The sequence below is a fragment of the Cyprinus carpio genome, chromosome B7 (genome assembly GCF_018340385.1).
Source record: "Cyprinus carpio isolate SPL01 chromosome B7, ASM1834038v1, whole genome shotgun sequence".
In the NCBI taxonomy this organism is placed as follows: domain Eukaryota; kingdom Metazoa; phylum Chordata; class Actinopteri; order Cypriniformes; family Cyprinidae; genus Cyprinus; species Cyprinus carpio.
The window spans coordinates 16,379,421-16,399,823 of record NC_056603.1 but is presented as its reverse complement, the minus strand read 5'-3'; the positions used below and the strand labels follow the sequence as shown (position 1 = coordinate 16,399,823).

The window sequence follows — 20,403 nt, the reverse complement described above, 5'->3', positions numbered from 1 at the left end:
GTGCTCTGAAAGTTAAAAAAAAATAAAAATCCTGGGAAACCAATTAAAATTCTAAGATAATTATCTGCGATGAAGCATCAGTCTCACACATGAAAGAAAACATCTTGAGTACTGTCCATCAAATGGAGGACAACTTTCAACTGGTATTTGAATTCATTTAAGACAATGTAAGCAAGAACCATCTATCATGTGCATCATTTATCTCATTTGTCCAGATATCATCATAACAGGCCTCTCAGAGTCTTTCCTCCTAACAGGACTTTCCATTGAACGTAGTTAGAGAAAAGTACCATGTCTGATATTGGTTTATAATCAGCTTAACCATTATGAAATATAGGAGAGGCTTGTGTTCAACCTGACTCCAGCATCCACTGACTGTTTGCCCCAGGATAAATGGGAACCCAACTCGGCTCTATGCTATCTGATTAGGTAGGGTTAATTACTGTGCTGTGTTTTCGAACTGGCTGTATGTGAGCCCTAGCAGTAAATAGATGGGCCTGCTTAATTCCCAATCAGAAATGAATTTTAATTAACTCTGCAACACAAGGCCCACACTCCAGGATGGTTTCCAGTCGCAACTGACCACGTGTGCAGTATGCCACAGAACAGGGAGGCACTCTAGGCCTCCTAATAATAAAGAAACAATGGATCGCTCCATCACTGACCATCAGTACAGAAGAGAAGCATGATACATGTGGTTATATGTTTGTTTTTCTAACACCTGTCAGGAGCAGTGCTCCTAATTTCATTTTGTATGCAGAAAAATACAATGACAATAAAGGCATTCAATTCAATAAGTGTCACCGCACTGGTGAAAGTAATTCCTAGCAGGCTTCTTAACAAGCTGGAATATCACAGCCTTATGTTTTCTACTAACAAACCACTGTATAGGCTTACCTTTCGGACAAAAATGACACTTAAAATATATTATCATAATTTGTGTTCATACTTATTTATTCAGATTTATCCTTCCCGGGGTTTTTTGTAAGAGGTGTCTTAACAGCATATGGTTTCTCTTTTTAAAACACTCTTTTTTTAAAACACATCGGCAATGTTATTATTTCACCATGTCAAGAGGCCTTTTGTAGCTCAGCATACAACAAGGGCCTCGCTTTCCTTGTTCCCTCAGTTTATTGTGATTGGATTAATTGGGTGTCATTCACTTCTGCAAGAGGTCAGCAGACATACATTTGTGGTCAAAAGTCATCCATCTATCACACTGCAGAAATGAAAAGTCAGACATGTCAGGCAAGAGAGGCAGAGATCAAAGGCTCAAACAATGGATTTTAGGAGCAGGGCAATGTCCCAATCTGCTAAGGTTGCTACAGCCCATAGTCTGAATTACACTATGAATGAATGTCTAGGGGGCTAAGAAGATTTGCACCCTAATGTCTTATGAGCAGATATGAATTACGATTTCATAATTTATGTCTATTCATCACCTTCAAGGAGATCCAGATCTCAAAGACATTAAGCGAGGCACATTTTCATCCCTCCCTCGACAGGGACGTGCAATAAAAGTAAAGAAAAAACCAGTACACCAGACCACTTGCTTAGCTAAACAGAGCACTTGTAACCTCTGCATCTCCCCTAATGGTTAATCTCGGGTGGATCTCTGACTTGATTGGTCAAGAGTCTCCGCAGGGCAGGTGAAACCCCACCAATTGCCCACCATGAAACAGTAACACTTTTATCAGCAAAGTAGCAGCTAACAATTATATTACCAGAGCCAAACACAGTCTCCAATCTCACTGCTAATCAAAACACAGCCCATCTGTTGTGTTGTTGCTCTCAAAATGACTGTTTATCTGAATATGGAAAGTGAGTCTTCTAGACGATCACACATATCCAGTGGAAATATAAGCGGCGAAAAAGAAGAATGTGAAGAAATTAGATCATGAAAACTGTTCATAATGCTTTCAAAAGCTCAAACCCTCTATTCTCTATTTATAACACAAATCACAATCACACAAGAACACACATACACACATCCCCCTGTGAGCACTTCGCATAAACACTCATACAGACTCTGGGAGAGACACACACACTTTCCCTTAGCTGTGCTTTTGTGTTTTGTCAGAATTAATGAGAAAAGTTCCCTTGCCCTAGGGGTAATTAGTGTCCTTGGAGTTAAATAAGCTAATACTTAGACACCTCTGGCACAAGCAATTATGTTTGTGTATTGAATAATTGATTCAAAGAGGGGGGAAGGGCTGCTAATCAGATCTGAGCATAATGAATTGATTTAATTAACAGGGGAATCCGTGGCTCTCTGGGAAGCGCGCGCATTTATTCAGTAGCAGGAGCGCGCGGAGCGCATAAATTGGGTGAGAAAGGCAGCGTGAGCATGCTGTTAGGAGTTGTCAGCCTCAGAATTGGATTGCTTGAATATAGTTACAGTTTCGGAGCAAATGAGAACTGGGAGGAACACGTTTCTACTCCGAGAATAGCTTCTTCGCGGCAGCTCAATTTAAACGGGTGTTTAAATTAGATTTGAGTTAGTGTAGTCGTTTCATTTTCGCATGGAACGCACTGTGGCGTCTCACTTTAGTTTTAGACATCGTTAATTGCACGCGTGGATCTTACAGACGAGCTGCTGCGTACGCGAATACAACTGAGGGGACATCGCTGCATATTATCTCCGAAATACATTAAACAATAGAATAACAGACACACACGTTTCTCTACATGGCTTTCCGTCTCTGAATAGCGGAAAACCACACAGACGAGCCTGCCTGTTTAATTAAAGCTTGCGGCAGCAAAGCGGACGATTATTATTTTTGTTTTTGCAAAGCAATTTCTTCTCGGGGACGCGAGCGGCGCGCGCAGAAGTGTGCTGGAGCCGAGAGCGGATCGCCTGGAGCCGGACTCCTCGCTCCTCAGGACGATGGTGTTAGACAAGGAAGAGGGTAAGTGTACGGATGTTGTTAGTGCATTCATTTGCTCCTTACGACTATGAGGAACGCGGGACAGTGAGGAAATGCAGCATTTAGCGTCCATTTTCCCCGCGAACGGCACTTTCATGCTCCAGTTCGTTTGTCATATCAGACGGACGGGTTCGTTCGTCAGGTTTACATGAGGAGGAAAGCGCGTACCCTACACTAACACACTTCGGACATGCTTCTCTGACGGTCCCCGCGTATGAAATATAATATTATCTGTTTAAAATACGCAGACAGAGCTGAACAGGCGTCGCAGTTCACCGCAGTATCAGTTAGCGCTCGGTCAAATCTGTGAAGTTACGGGGAGATGTTTTATCAGCAGCGGCTGCCCTCGCTCACAGGTGAGAGCATTTGCACCTTAACCTTTACTGACAGGTCTAAGCGAGAACATCTAGATCCACAGTTTGATATCAGCGTGTTTAGTTTGTAAATATTTCTGTGTTTTTATAAGCGTATGTGCGATGCACATCTCTGTATTTACGCTGCACGCTGGTTCCTATGGAAACCGTTTATAAACTTTTCTGTAGGAGCTTGCGGTGCTGAGTTTTTTTTTTTTGGGTGAAGCTCAATACTGTTTTTGTACTTTACTATGTGTCTTTAACGTCGTTGAGAGAAGAAAATCCCTACAAAGTGTCTTTGACCTAAAAATGCCTTTCTTGTCATCTTTCAGGGAATATTGTCATCACACATTTAGTTTTAGCCAGGGGCCCTTTCCCCTCTAAAGTAATGGCTTGCATTTAAGACCCATATTTATATTTGAAAATGGATATTTCATATCTCTTTGAGCCAACCATCCTTTCTCTAACCCATCTAAAAACCAATAAAGGGATTGCCGTAGAAACATAAATTGGTCTGTCTTGCTCAATCCATGTTGCGCTAATGTACCCAGATTAACTCAACTGTAAATTGTCTTCTTTAGATGTCTGTTTTGCATTGAAGTTCCGCGTATGATTCATGATTTAGATTGCTTTTAACAGCTATTGGCTTAGCAATATAGTAAATGTACAAGGTGATGCAAATGGCATTAGTAGGAGAGGATGCACAGGAGCATGTAATGCAGTCAATACTACATTAACTACTGATGCCCAATTACAGAAGCAGGGAGAGTGGCTTTTAGGAGCATTAGGACTTACAGAAAAAGCTTAGATCACCTGCTGCTCATTGCCTAAAAGCTTCACCCTTTGCTTGCTGGTGCCGACCAACTGCGCTGGCATTTTTGAAGGGATGGCAAGGCAGCTTGGATCTGCTCTCTTCCTCACACACACACACACACACACTTAACTAACACAAGCACTGGCTATGTTCAGATAAGTCTGATTCTAATAAAAGGCTCTAGTTTGACTCTAAATATATCAGCTGAGGTAAAGTATCCTCATAGTTCTGCACATCTTGTACTGAATTCAAAATGAGGGAAGCTAGTGAATAAGATGAATTGAACTGAGCCTTATGAAAAAAAAAAAACATAACCATATGCACAACCCTCATGTTCGCTCGCATCATCCATACGCCTCTGTGTAAGCAAACATTAATGGATTGTCAGTACTTAGAAACTTGCTGATACATTGCGATTTAGAAAAATGGCCTTCAAGCAAATCATTTTATAATGCAGTTTTGTAGCGATTCTGAAAATTATAGACCCCTAGTGTCGGTGGTGTATTTGGTTTCATAACTGAACTTTCAAATGGTCTCAATGTAACTCTGAAATAACTGCATCCTGCAATAGAAGAACTATCCTGCTACCTTCTCCCCAATGGGAAAGTAGGATAAAAAAGTAGTTTTCACTATTTTTTTTTTTTTTTACTACACACTAATCTTGCTTCAGTTTTCTGACCTAAAATTCACCCTGAGTTGTTAGGAAGCTATATTAGGAAGTCTTAAAATATGTAAGTTTTTCTGTGTGAAACAGTGGGTCATTCATATCTCTGTTCTCTGTACTATGCGATTATGTACTAAGGGCTGGAAATTGAAAGTAGAGCGATGTGGGGCTTGTCATAGTCTTGCACGCCCTCGCTATTGTACTGCTATTACACAGCCTTCCCAAATTATCAGCCCTTTCACATTTCAGCTTCGCAGGCTTTGTCATCAGCAGTCCTTGCACTGTATTTGATCCTTGCTGCACTGTTTTCAGGCAATGACACAATACCTTGCTCTTGTACTTTCTTACCACGATTTTGAGAGACTGTAGAAATGTGTTAAGGTACAGAACAAGCACAACTCCTCTTCATGACTACCTTTAAATAAAAAAAGCTCTCGGTTGACTTTTAATTCTCTCTGGAGAAATATGCTGTTCAGCCATTTTCTTTCCCTTGAAGGTATTTAAAACTATCTGGATTGGGAGGAATAATTGGGTCCTCATTGTGGACTTGTTCAGGATTGATCATTCGCATCGCTGGGCTCCCTAAGAACCTGGAGAAGAGAAAAGAACACCTTCTATTCTTCATCCTGATAAATTCTTCGTTACTGTTCCTCGTTTAATTTACAAGAACTGCGTGCCGATTGGCCAATGACATGGCTTCGTTCCTAACGCTTGCATTTGAAATGCAATGTTTCAAATGAATACTAGACCTCTGATCTGTCTGCTGCTGTAATAAAACCCAGGGCTTCAGGCACCAGTTTTTATTTTGAAATAATAAGAATTGCTTCATACTTTACTTGAGTTACCATGGTAATTCGGTCTTGTAGCAATTTTATATTGATTTAGAGAGTGGACAGTAATATTTCTTTCCTGTTCTTCCTTTTCTGTGGGTTGATTTCTAATTTCCACGTGGAGATTACTTTTTATACATTCCTTAAGTCCTTTCACTTTTTTTTTTTTTTATTATCCTGCAAGGTAATTTTCTCTCTTGTATTTGCTATTTTCTCAGCTTATTGGCTTGTTCTTACTCTAAATTAAACTTGCCAATTTCAAATATTGAAATTACATCAATGTTTCTCTCGCCCTGGGTCTCTTGCAATATTGCGCCTGGATTCGGGGCCTAATGCTTGTGTTCCTGCCACTTATATTGCTTCAGCCTGAAGAAATTCCTACTTTATAAACATTTCCTCCTGATGCAATTACAGTTCAATATATCTGCAACTGATGTATCCTCAACATAGGGATCTGTTATTGCTCTGTGGTCTTAAATTGGCATGCTTTTTTTGGATGATGGCTTTGAATGCATGATGGTCTGACACATTCTGATGAGGTTGAAATGTAAAACATTACAAGGTGATGCATCCATTTCAACAAAATTGGAGAGCTGGCCGTACAATTTTACCGTAGTTGCATGTGGGGTCGTCGCTTAAATCCTGAGGACACAGGACGAGGATGAGGAGAATCAAACCGAACAGAGTCACATTCCGGTAGATCTTATGTGATCGACTTAACATACAGTTTACCAAACCCATTTTGGTCTTTATCCCAAGGCACTTGATCACTATCAAACTTATGCTTTCACACATCAGTGAATGCAGATGTATATCATTTCCCATAATTTTACCGCAACTCATTGGGGACCTGAATAAAGACGAAGGTTCTAGACAGAGCGAGAGTTAAAGGTACAATGAACCTGTATACAAGGTTCACAAGCTCGATCATATTAATTTCCTGTTACATGTGAACACTCTTAAATCTGCATCCACTGTCAAACATCTAAGGCTCATGTTTCATCCATATGGTCTGTCATGACAGCGTGTTTCTGAGAATCCTTCCCATTTCTCTGTGTAAAGATGTAGTTATTGGCAAGTTTTTAAATAATTCCAATAAACATGGGATTTTTGAAAAGCTCCAAGGATATACAGTCCATCACTGAAGCATTGGGAACATAGAAAACCTTTTATAACATCCTCAGACATGCTGCCAGCGAGATGAATCGTCATTTTTAGGCTACCTTTTAAAATGTCTCGGAGCAACCTTATCTTTCACCTTGAGTCCTGAGATGAATGCAGACAGGTGCAGCATTCAGTAAAAAAAGGAACATGAGCAAGAGAGGTGCAGAAAACAATATCCAAGTGTAGTGTGCGTGTATAGTAGGATGTTTACTCGAATCCGGTCCAGCCAAATTTAGCTTCCTCTTAAAAAGGAAAAATATATAGGCTATAATGTCCACTTTTGCTACAATGTCTGTACAAATGTCTTTCATTTCAAATTTGTTTCTGCTCTGGAATTCTCTGCAATTGTAGTTTCTCAGTGGACATGCTTCAAGTAATAGTACATATGCTCTGCTGAAAGAGGGATTTACAGCTACATATTGATGATTTTACACTAGGTGGTTTTTAATTTACTTTCCTTTGGTCTTTAGCCCACGTTATTCCCTCGTGTCACCTTGTCGCAGCACCTCTTGCTAGCACGTCTCTCTGCAAGGGTGAGTTGCTTCGTCTATTGCATTTGTGTGCGATCACTTTCTCTTTCCCTCACACACACTCGGCTTCTCTTGCAGCAGGTCGTCACACTTGGCTCCATTTCATCAGTCCCTCTTCCATTCCTGTATTTATTTGTTTATTTACGCCCCTCCTCCCTTTATTTTTCGTCTTGTGCGCCGGTTGTCCTGTGAAGCTCAAGGAATTTTACTTTACCACTGACTGCGACCTATAGCGCTAGGTAAAGAATGGAGCGATGACCTACAGCTCTACACATGCACACAAATTCACAATCAAGTTCTGCTGCTGCACTTTGGAATGTTACTTTTTGGCATGACCTTCTTGTTCTAAAAGGTTCAGCCTTTCAAAAAAGTACAGGTGGCCATGCTAATGAAATAAATGACTAGCATACTTTGCTTAAGGTCTCGTCCTCCTTGCCGGCTCTTTCCGTCCACCAGAGACACTTTTATAAACTCCTCATTAACCTTATCACATTCTGTAACTTGATAAAAGCTTTCCTAATGATACCTACACTGATATCCACATTTGGCTCTAATGAAGTTAGAAAGTGCAGCTCGAGGTATCATAGCCATTCATTAGTGTTGCCTTTATAAAAAATAAAACTAATATCACACACCTCGCCTAGATGTCTTTTATACTGTAAAAATCACCCGACTCAAATATGATAACAATGGAAAAATGCCAGACATGGGTTGTGAAAGGTATTTAGACACAAAGGAAAAGCCTTGTTGCATTGTGAATGTTTGAGGGAGCATTATGCAGTTATGAATGATTAATGTAGAAATAGAATCTTGTGGCATAATTGTAACAGGGTCTGTTTATGCATGCGAGTTTCCATCTTGTTATACATTGATCTTCCATTATGCCTATTAGTTGGAAGGCTTTTTTAATCCCTCCTGAAATGCTCCCTAGATACATATTCACAAGAGTGTGTTTACCGGAGAGCTGCAGGCACACTGATAACCGCTGTTGTTTTTTGGATGGTTTGTTTTGTAGGTATGTGGGCATGTGTGCACACCTGTGCGGGTACATGTTTACTGTGTGCATGAGCGTGCATGTATACATCTGTGTGCAATTAGTTTGCATGTGCAGAATATATTTACCGTGTGTTTATAACATGTTTGAATGCATGCACGCAGCATGTCCAAGAGAGCTGTTGAAGTTGTAGTCCTCATTATAGCTGATGTGCATCTGTGTTTTGTAATGGAACCATTGAAGATTACTGAATGGCAGAGTGAAGCGAGATGAATTCTGAAATGAGTAATGATGCACTGTTCAATATATTATTCAATGTGTCATTCCTGGAGCGAGGAAGATACTCAAACTAGTGCTTTAATGTTTTTGGAGATTGTAGACTCTTGACTCACCTCACAACACACACACACACACACACACACACACACACACACACACTTGTATGGATATGACATAGTATTGTACTTCCAGACTAATATAATATTCTGAAAAACTACTGTGTATATACTATATTGCAGTACTGTATGTGATCACTCTCTCTCTCTCTCTGTACATTTAACGTTTTACATACTACAGTATATACATTTATATATGAAAAAAAATTATTACAGTATTTAAAAAAGGGGTTTTCCATTTTAATATTTTAAAATGTAATTTATTCCTGTAATGGCAAAGCGAAATATAAAGCAGCCATTACTCCAGTTTTCATGGTCACATTAAATCATTCTAATACACAGATTTAGTGCTCAAGTTGCATTATTATTTTTATCAATGTTGTAAACATGCTGAATGAAAGCATTTTTATATATATATATCTTACTGACCCCAAACTTTTGAAAGGTAGTATATTGAATGTATTTTAGGTAGCCAAGTAAATTGTGTTAATTTCAGTTTTTTTACATTCATGCTCGTCTCCTGATCGTTATATTATTTCTGCTGTTCAAGGCGAAACCAAACCATTTGTTATTATAATACCTTTTATTTTCTTATTTTTAAATCTAGAGATTCTATTCATCAACATTTGCAATGCTGATTAGGTCATGGATGTATATAGGTAACATGTAAGCCAGAAGTTTATTATTATTATTAGTATTTTTTTTTTCTGTTGGGACAACATAATGAAAACTCCCCCCAGCTCAATAAACTTTCCATATATATATAATATATAGAGATATATATATATATATATATATATATATATATATATATATATATATATATATATATATATATATATATTATATATATATATATATATATACCACAAACCGATAATAACAAACCTCATGTAAAGTACTTAAGAAAATGGTTGGAAGAGAGAAATCCAATACAGCCTGTGTAAACACATTCCATCCAAATATCACATGGATATTAAAATCTATTCCTTTTTTTAATAAAAAAGCCACAACATATAAGAGAGGATGCTGTTAGAGAAAGCACTGGAGGGGGGCTGGCAAATGGAAACTCAGCCCACTTAATGAGATACTAACTTCCACAACTCATTGGCCAACCTTCGATAAATCAAATCTTGAATACCTAATTAAAGGCAGTGATTGCCGGTTAGTTTGTATTGTTCCTTAAAGGGGAAGGACACCGTATTGGTGAGGCTGATTTAATCAATGCTCAGCGTGAGGGTTCTGATCCATTAGAGTGGCAGCTGTGGTCCAAGTGCTTGGCTACTCTGCTCCAGTTTAATTGAAATTGGAAACTGAGCATGGGCTGAATAATGCTGTCCAGCCCCCTATCTGCCAGCCGATGATTTTACCCTTTCTTGACATCTTTAAACGTGACAGTCTCCCGTGCACGGTTGGAGCTTGTAATGGAGTGGCCATTTGATTTAACTCTTGAATTCTCCAGTAACATCAATAACCTTGGATGGTGTGGTCATTCAGTCATAGCGCTCTCAATAGCCACGTTTACATGTACAATTTTTACAAAATTTTTGTAATTTTTTTTTTGGTCATTCCGATTGAAAGATTTGGTGGACTGTTTACATAAGACGCTATCTAATCCGATATAGTGTTTACATGTGCTGGTGCTTTCAATTTTGGGACATGCTAAGTAGCCTACAATGACATCAAATACAAAACACCAGAGGAAAAAAATGCCTGTATTTGCATTAATATTTTAATAATTGCTTGCACTTGCTTGGAATAAACGGACTAATATTTGAATACCTTGCATTCATTTGAGTGCTCAGTCATGTGGCCAGAGCACGATCACATACACAGAGTTGCCCAGTCCGTGGAATTGGGCTACTTTAACACTGTTGCTGCGGTTTGTTTTTCAATTCTGTGGGTTGAAGCGACCCCAATAATGTGATATTTGGACCCTGGAATGCGAATTTTGCCGGGGAAGCCCCCTCGATCACGATTAGGATAGATTTGAGTAGCAGTTGGGTGGCTTTTGTTGCTCGCAACGAGCTCTCACATGTAACATTTCCAAACGTGTTTTTTATGAATCTGTAAAATAATAAATACAAATGACAAAGGCTAATTTTGGTCAAGTTGTTTATTTTCATTGAGCTATTCACTATCTTCGTGTTTCCAAGCTGAAAATAAGAAAATTGTGCTTCATTTCACATCCACTTTCCGCTCCGGTCATGAGAGCAGATTATGCAGTTCATAACACAGCAAGCGTTTACCATTCTAATGTGTTTTTAACTGTATAATTGAAATTTTTACTTCTAGGTCCACTATTACCCAGTCTCTACTATAGTGTCGGTGTCTCCATTTTGACAACCACGACCTCTTGACCTGATGACGTAGATGCAAAGTAATCTGTTTAACGCATTTACAATGCATTTTAATTTTGTTAGGTCTATATAAAGGTTTATTCCACTCCTTTCAAACCGATTACAATTTATTTCGGTTTGGGCTTTTTTTTTTTTTTTTTTTTTTTTTAATTGAGGTGTTTATATGGAGCATTTCATTCAGATTAGACTTTTAAACCGATTACAGTGCTCCATGTAAACACCTAGTGCTGCTATGGAGAAGGTTAGAATAGACTCAAGTTTACTTGTCATTTAAATGAGGACACTGATGTTATTTAAAGCTAATTACAGTGACTAGGAATTAACCAGGGCTGTGCGATTAATCGCAATTGTCCTAAAATCATGCTTTTGAGCATGATTCGCGCTCGCGCATTATATTAATGTGCTTTCGCGCTGCAATAATGCCCTCTCGACATTTGTCATTAAAATAACGCCATACTCCAGGAGTGATGTGTCTGCAGCAGTCATGCAGTCTATTTCTGCTGTGCTGCAGTGCACATGCTGAATTAAAGTAACAGGGAATGTTTCACGTTAAAGTCCGCGTGAACCGGAAGTTGCTGCCGATTTCAGTGTAGTGACGCATTTCCAGCTGAAAAGGAATATTGAATAGAGGACATGGTTTTATGTTTGCGCTTCTCCCCTCTGTCTCTCACTCATAGCAATCTAATGGTTGGAGGGGTGTGTTATATTCTGATATTCTGTCCAAGCCGCCAAACTGACATCATCAGAAAAGGAATGCCATTCCAGAGCGGAAGTAAATGTTCAGATTTTGATTAAAGATTACGAAGACAATTATTTTTTTTTTTTTCAGCGGATTAACTTGCACAGATTGTTCCCATCAAGGCTAGTAAAGTAAATAGTCAATTTTGATTTCATGCGGACTTTAAAAATTAGCATGGATTGACAGTAATGTAGTAATTACACAATAAATGCATATAATTAATTTCTACTGTTTCACAGTCAACACATGGCTTTTTGGCTAGATTTAAAAGAAGGAAAATTGCACTTTTAGATGATCAAGGCAATAATAGATGCCACTCGTGGAGGTAGGAAAACAGTTATATTTATTGAGTAAAATGTGAATGTCTATAAAAGATTGTATAACTGTACTGTGAAAAAATAGACTCACAATGCTGAAAAAGCATTTTCAGAAACAGCGTTTGGATTTGAAAATCAAAATAATGGAGAAATGTTGTGTTTGTTGTAAACCGCCGTGGATCAGGAGCGGACTTCAAACACGTCCTGTGCAAAAGCAAAATGAGTCCATGCTGCTCCTGCACCGCATACACATACTGTATGCAGTCGGAGTACATGTGAACCTGGCGCAGACAAATCTATTTCAACACCTGAGGCACCACTACAATGAGCTCTATGACCAATTCATGGCAAAAAAAAAAAAAATCCCTGGACATGGGATTTTTTTTTTGTTGCCATATGTCAAGATATTTTGTCACACCTTTACTTAGTGATTATTTTGACTTATGTCTGTTCTAGATGTTACTACTTTTTGATGAAGCTCTAATTGGTTCTCTTTTTGAAATGTTTAAAATTCACACTGAATGGATTTATGACTGTAAAGCATGTCGGTGTGTGTAAAAATCGTGATTAAAATCGAAAAATTGATCGCAAAATTGATCAAAGAAATTATTTTTTTTTGTCTGTATCGCACAGCCCTAGAAATAACCCAAACCTTATTCAAGGAGGAAGATTCTGGTCTAATAAATGGCTGATATTATACATAAAGGACAATTAAAACACTAAATAGTTTGTATGCTACAAGTGAATGTATGCATCACTAATAATATTATAATATACAGTATGGAAGAAAATATTTCTTAATATTCTTAATTTAAAATAATTTTTACTTTTTACTTGATGGCATGGCTGCCCACATTCGGTCTGTGTATCCTTGACGACCGTGTTAAACGATAACATCATGCTCATTCTTGTTCCCGTAGATATGTACTGTACAGGTAGATTCCCCAATTGACCGCTCCAAGCACCTAGATGTGTCCGGCATCTAAATAATTCGGTCTGTGTATCAGACCGACATATATGGTTGTACTTGCATGAATGTTTTTAAATGAAAACGGACTAGTGTAAACAGGGCCTAAGAATAAAAAATGAGTCCCTTCGCAAGATAGATTGATGCTTGAAACAACAAGCTCTGAAGTTATCATTCTCCGATGTCCGGGAAACTGTAACAATTACAGCTTGTCAAATGACTGCTTATGTACTTCCCTTAATGGTAACGCCACAATGTTCACCTGATTAAGCCTAGTACAGTAAACCAAAAAGCCTGGGAAAATGAAAGGTAACTGTTACAACCAAACCCTGCTTCATTATTTACCCCATAAGGAGATGGGCATCCGAGAGAGTGGTTGAGTGTCACAGAGGCCCCACACGCCAAACAAATACCCCCCGTGGTGGATTTGCATTATTCAGCTCTAAACGGGGTCCAAAGGGAGTTGTGCTGCATGGCGTTTCCTCCATTTTCAGCCTTGCAGTGTGGTTCTGAATGGCACACCTGTCTCCTGGCATATCTTTTGAAACGCTAAATGTGTAGTAATTGCCGGGGAGAGGGGAATTTCATACATCACTCCCTAACCTTGGGAGTGACAAACTTTAGAAGGCCTACATTTATGCCTAGCCAAATGCATTTTTAATGTTGGCTAAAAAGTGTTGGGGCATCATTGTGCGACGGATGGGGGAAAGAGGCTCTGACGGTGCTAATGGTTACATTCTTGCCAGGAGTCATGAAGTAGCAGATAAGATTGTCCTCCTTTTTTTCTTAAAGTCTGAAAAGATCTGGAGGGAGAATAGATGGATTTATTCCTTTATTCAGATGCAAATGCAATCTGTGGGAAAAAATGAATTGAGTTCATATATATATGAAGAATCATTCATCAGCGGGGATATTGACAGTTTATGCCTTCTGGTGGAGTAAATGGGTGGGTAGAGGCTGCCGTCTCCGAACTCCGTCTAAATGAAGACCTAAAACAAACACCCACTCCAGGCCTACTGTACAGAACAACTTCCAGATGGGTGACGCTTGACTGGCTGGATGTGAGGTCACACACCTCCCTATTCTTTCTCTATTAAGGGAATGATTGTTCCTCTGAAACTCTTCTAACCCCTGAGTTGGGTGTGTTCTCCCTCTATGTTCGCACAAGCTTTTCTGATTCTGGTCTGTCGACAGCTCCCCTTCCAGAGCTGTTTTCTCACCATGCTAGCGAGCAAGCGCCAAAGTGCTGGAACAACTTGCCTCTTGCAATAACACTGCCAGTTTTCGCACGTCTCCAAAATAAGCAGTAATGAATTTAATTAGATAGCTGTTGCATATCTCTCTGATACATTTCTTTTAATTAACCCCATGTGAATAAATTAAAATTAATAGGAGAAAGAAAAGTGTAGCGCAAAAAATAAATAACACACGCGCACACACACACAAGCTAATGAAGTTATCCGTTAATTGGAATCGTATCTGTTAGCCAAAGCTTTAGCAGGGCACCAGGAGCTAACAATGTGTTTAGTAAGCCTCTCAATCTCCTCATCCTAGAAAAATAAAGAGAGAGAAAAGGCCTTGGGTTCTAAAAGTGACTGCGAGTGTAAGAAATGCACCTCTGACGTGATGGAAATGACCGCCAGGGCTTGGAGAAAAGAAACCTCCTGTTCCAGGCTCTGCTCTACCCAGACTCCCCAAGCTGCTGTGCTTGAAGCCGGGCCAGTGTTATTGCAGGCCTAATGTGGCTGCCTCATTTGGGCCAGATCAGAAGTAATTATACTCGGGGAAAGTGGCTGCCGACTGCTGGGGTCAGGACACTTGTAACATGTGAAAAGAGCAATTATTCCTGGAGACAAAACCCTCCCTTATCCCGGGCAGTGCTAGGGTCACTGTGAGGGAGAAGCACTGCTCCGTTTCACCGGGCCTTATTAGCGGCAGCTGGCTGCTAAAGTTTGCGAAAGTGCATCATATTAACGAACGGCACCCTCGTTCCATCCGCACTGGTCATGCCAGCCCTGGTCTATCACACTTTTTTTTTCTTCTTTCTTCCTTCATCTTTTTTTCCAGTCAAATGTAGTCCTCATCCAAACATTTCTGGGGTATTAATTATATCATAGCAAGCAATGACAGGCCTGATTTCATACGCAGAGCAGTCTTGAAAAGATGTAAAACAGTTGTGGATGCAATTACCTTAATTTACCCACAAGCTACAGCTGAATATATTCTATTCTCCCATTATGTGCTGCATGATGTCCACCAAACACATGAATCAATATGTTTCAGACTGTTCTGCTTTGGGCTTATCAACTAGGATCAAGCTCTTTATTAATTTGTCTGTGTTTCAGCTGGCATATTCTACTTGACATTATTACCAGATGTGTTTTGTCTTGGCAGTAAAGGAGAATGAGTGTCTACAGGCTCAATTACAGTAATGATGTGGACTGATTGAAAGGAACTGATTCACACAGACAATAGCAGGACATCTGCCTTAGTTCCCCATTAACCTCCATGGTGGCTGGCTGACAAATTCTAGTCCAGATTGCCATGGTCGCAGCTTGTATGCTCATAACGGGCTCCTATGCACAGCTGGAGCTAACAAAGCTTTGGTTTAAGATAATGTTCAAAGCAGTAGTCTTAATTTAAGTAGTTGTCATGCATATTTGGTATAATGATCTAGCACTTGATTCATTTACATCATTATCGTGCTGTGTGCTTTAGCTTTTGACAAAACCCTCTCAAAAAGTTGCACTTTAAAATGAATCCCACTTAAAATAAATAGTTAATATTTACAATATAATTAACCAGCTTTTTAAAAACATTAATGGGATAATTACATTGGGCTTCAAGACTAATATTTAAATCCACATTCTCTCTGCCTTTAATCCTAAACACCTCGATTACAACTCTTTCCATTCAACAAGTAAATGTGTGATTCAAGGACTGTATCTGCCCACTGTCGGGGCAAGCTGCAAGTGCTTATCAAGTCCACAGAGATCATCTTCATCACATGCCCTGGAGACATGCAGTTAATATCATCACAGACCTCTCCCATCCCTGTCACCACCAAGACTCCCTTCTGGCAAATGGTTCAGCTCAATCAAAGACTACAACCTCCCATGGCTTGATCAGCTTTCATTTGTCACACTGTGGCCTTCTGGTCCAATCTGTCTCAACCACCGTACACTCATCTCCAACACGCTCTCCTTCCTCTTTTCAGAGTACTACCTAAAACCGATGAGCATCTCTAATCTTACATTGCTTTTGGAACCAGACCCGTATTTAAACTAAAGGATTTATTTCATTCCTTCCAAAAAAATTTTGTACTATACACGCAAACTTGCCTGCCATTGAAAACAGTTCGGAAACTTTTCATTCACAGCTGGAGTTTAATATTTTGGAGAACCCTTCTGCTCCATGCATGCATTTCTGCTGTCATAACCAAAGGCTGTCATACATGAAAAATCATGCCAACAGCTTTGCGACAGATGACTGCCTGTAATCCCTCATACATCTGTAGTTCAAGTCTCCAGCACTTTGTCCCTCTAAATTGGTCCTTTTCTTAGATGTTTTGAGGTCATGCATATGGTTTATGCCGTTGAGGTTCGTTTAAGGGCATTGTGGGATTCATATGCAGACCCTCATAAAAACACTAAACCACATTGATACTTTAGTAGGAGTTGATTGTCTAAAATTCATACATATTGTAATTAGTGGTGTGCCTGAATTTGATGTGGCTATGAACATCTCCCCAAAAATAAATGTAAGAAATTAATTACTAATGTTATTCCAAAGATGTATGATTTTTTTTCCATTGTACACATGCAGTTATGAGTGAAGACTAAAGCTTTCAAACTCAAAAATATAAATATATTGCACTATATTGTAAGTCATATTGCGCCGCTGGAAATTTTAGCTGATTCAATTCCTTTTTTAGTTTAAAAATTGAAATAATTCAATACAGTTTTCAGTGCAAGTCAATGATAACCTCCAGTGGGCTGTTATCTGCCCTCACCAGATTGAGTGAGCTTGAGGATCAGTCAGATTCAAATCTGATTCTGAACAAATCATTCAAATCTATTTTGTGAACTGAATCAACTTGAGATTCATTGAAAAGGCCTGACCCAAAAGAACGATTCATTCACAAATCAGACAGGCAGAATCTTGAAAATCTGATTTAAAAAGCAACTTAAATGTTAACATTTTAAAACTTTTAGTCTGTTCCTTACATAAAGCATGCCTTCATAAGTCATATGGACCACTTTTATGATACTTTTTGGAGCTCCAAAGCTTCAGTCTCTATCAACTGTAATTGCATGGAAAAACAGTGTCTTTTGTATTCTGTAAAAGAAAAACATAATTCAGGTTAGGTTGACTAAATGATGACAGAATTAATTTTCGGGTGAACTATCTTTTTAAGAGCATATTAGAGCACATCTTTTTAGATTGGCAAAATCAGCTACTCTCTTCCTGATCTCACATTTAAGCCTAATACCCCAACGGTCCCCTTCACCTGCCCCCATGGAAAGGCCTCACACAGAGGTGTCCAGCTAATTGATAGATCTAATAACAGTGAACCTGTATACAGTAAACTGAGGATCATCATTGGCTTCCACGGTGTGCTTACTAGAAGATGGAACAGAGGAGAAAGAATCAGACTACAAAGACAAACAAATCCTTTTTCTCACATTTCCCCCCCAAAGATATATAGATTGTGCTGTAATGCTTTAAAACGATTCCTTGACTTTTTTTCCCCCTTGCTCTAAACCTTAAATACATCAAAAGGGTACCACATTGATTTGATTTTTTTGATATCCACAAAAATGGAACTTGAAACGAAAGCTTACATAGAAACCGGATCCTATCTTTATAATGGAAAGTACATGGTCTGACAGTTTCAAATGCAAAAACGCATCCGTACATATTCAACTGAGATAAGGTCTTTAAAGGGTGGATGGGCGGAAAAGAGGCGGATGACAGGGCGCACACCAATTACTAATAGCGAATGATTTTCTTCCCTCTCTTTTATTTGTTTGGGAGAAATGTTTGACAAGGCAAACGCTGCCTCTTGAAGGGAAAAGACGCATCTACTGTTTGGATATGAATCAAGTGGCGGATAGCAGGATATGCTTTTTTGTGACATGGAATGACACAGGAAGGTCAGCAGCACTTGTATCTGTTAAATGGATTGGATTAAGTGGGAGCTGCCTCCTCAGTTTGCGCCTCTGTTTACAATGTTCCTCTCTTTTGTTCTGCAGGACTGAAATGGGGGAAGGGTCTACTACCGAGATTCCAGGCTGTGCAAAATATGATGATGTGCACTCTTCTGTATAAACCCCAAAATACCAGTTTGCTGATGTCAGAGTCAACATTATGCACTTTTATTCAGTCATTTACTGTGTCGTTTCAGGTTTAAAATGTGCTGAGGCTATATAGGGCTTCTAAAAGCATATCTCAGCTGGCTCTTTTTTTGGAAAACAACAAGAGGTTTCTCAGATGGCAGAAACAAGATGATTAGCTCAGACAGAATACAGCGCTCCTCACATCAGCGAACTCATCCTGGAGGTTGCTCTAGCCTGGTGAGACAGGAAGCGCTAGCCGCCTTAAATCTGGGTTAGGAAACCTGTCACGGTGTGATGGTGTCATTCAGTTACCCACAAACCTGAATTCATTCAGGTAATTACAGAACGGGACTGCTCAAAGGTTTCTTGTTTATGAGCATGGTGGTTTACAACAGAAAGGGTTAAGCTCTCCGCAGTTAACTTTTTCTTCAGCCAATGTGCACGTTGTTAAAAGGTGGGAGGAAAGTGGAGGGGGGAGGGGGGTGGCCTAAACCAATTATGTGTGGTTCTCCTGAGGTGGGGTAAACGACCTTTGTGTATAATTAGTTCTCTTATTTAAAGCAAAGATTTTGAATAGAATAACTAATTAGCTGTCATAAAAGGCAAATTAAAGATTTTTGTGCCATCCCTTGGGGAACTGAAGGAGCCTGATTCCCAAGCTCGTTTCCGTCTCATACGCACACTCGCGTACAAACACAGACACACTTTTTTCCTCGCAGACAAGTACTCTCTCTCCTCATTAAGACTGTTTCTAGTTCTGTAGAAGGCTGACAGGAGAGCACTGTTGGCATACCTGCAGAGTGCACCTCTAACAAGCCATGAAATGCAGGTAGAAAACGACCGCCCCCAGCTAGTGTGGCTTCAATTTAAAGGCTTTTTACCTTCATTTATACTGAACATTGGTATTTATAGCAAGTTTTGTGATCCTAATGCGGTGGCTTCAAGGGGCCCATATTGGGGCTGGAGGGGGGACGGGGAAGGAAGCTGGAAGGGGAAGCACACTGCTAATTGATGGCTCCCATCAGTGGTGCTAGACCAATTAGCTTCCCTCTTTTTCCAGTTCTGATAAAGAAATAAGATGGTTGAATACCACCAGAGCTCTTATTCACATCCAAGTCATAAATTTAACTAACAAGCCCTCGCTCTCCTGCCCTCTCTCTCTTTCAGTCTTTCCTGAGTGCTCTCACATTTTACCTTATTTTATAACCGAGGAAATGCTAATTATGTTATATTCATAGCACCGCTGATGTGTGGACGGTCCAGAATAACTGAACAAATCTGAATCCAATAAATGAACATGAGAATGAGTGCATACCAGGGTTGTGCACCATTCAAAATTGAATTGAGAATGCCTTTTTAAATTTAAATTCAGGATGCAGAATTGCAATTCAAATTGTAATGTAAGGAAGTAGAGTTCAAATGAATTCATATAACTGTAAAGTAAAAAGTAAAGTTTGTCAAGACAGTTGAAATATTAGAAAGTTTTAATTCAGAATTTTTTTCAAACCCTAGCATGTGCTAAACCTCTCTACAGTGCAAGGTTAGTCCAGTTAGAGGAGGACATGCACACAAAAAAAAACATTAATATGCTGATAGTTGCATGCGGGGTACCGGATAATGGAGTTCATGCCCACTGGCGTACATTTGTTGATCATGTACAGTACAGCCATCACCGGACATTAAAGCCGGAGCTGAACAAGAGCTGCTGCCTGTGACCTCTGCCATCAGGATACTCTTAACGGACATCTCGTCTCGTACACAAATGCACTAACAATCAGCTAAGCATAAGCATTACATAAACATGACGATGATGACCAGGAAAATATGAATATAAAGGTATAGTCCACCTAACAACGAAAATCAGTTCATTTACGCTAATGTCCTTCCAAATCTACGTGACTTTCTTTTTCTGTCTATACAATGAAAGTCAGTAGGGTCCAAACGGCAATGGACCCAATTGGAGTAATTGGATTTATTTATTTATTTGCCGGTCTTGTTTAATTTTTTTTA

At 39.4% G+C, this 20,403-nt stretch overlaps 1 protein-coding gene across 1 annotated transcript in view; it reads left to right on the top strand.

Moving 5' to 3' along the window:
* The first annotated feature begins 2,272 nt into the window (after positions 1–2,272).
* lmo1 (LIM domain only 1) overlaps positions 2,273–20,403 on the top strand; it is a 31,405-nt gene continuing 13,274 nt past the window's right edge. Inside the window, exon 1 of the mRNA XM_042727547.1 lies at positions 2,273–2,909. Within this exon, the coding sequence (XP_042583481.1) occupies positions 2,888–2,909 (22 nt within the window). The 5' untranslated portion in view covers positions 2,273–2,887. The remainder of the gene's footprint in view (positions 2,910–20,403) is intronic.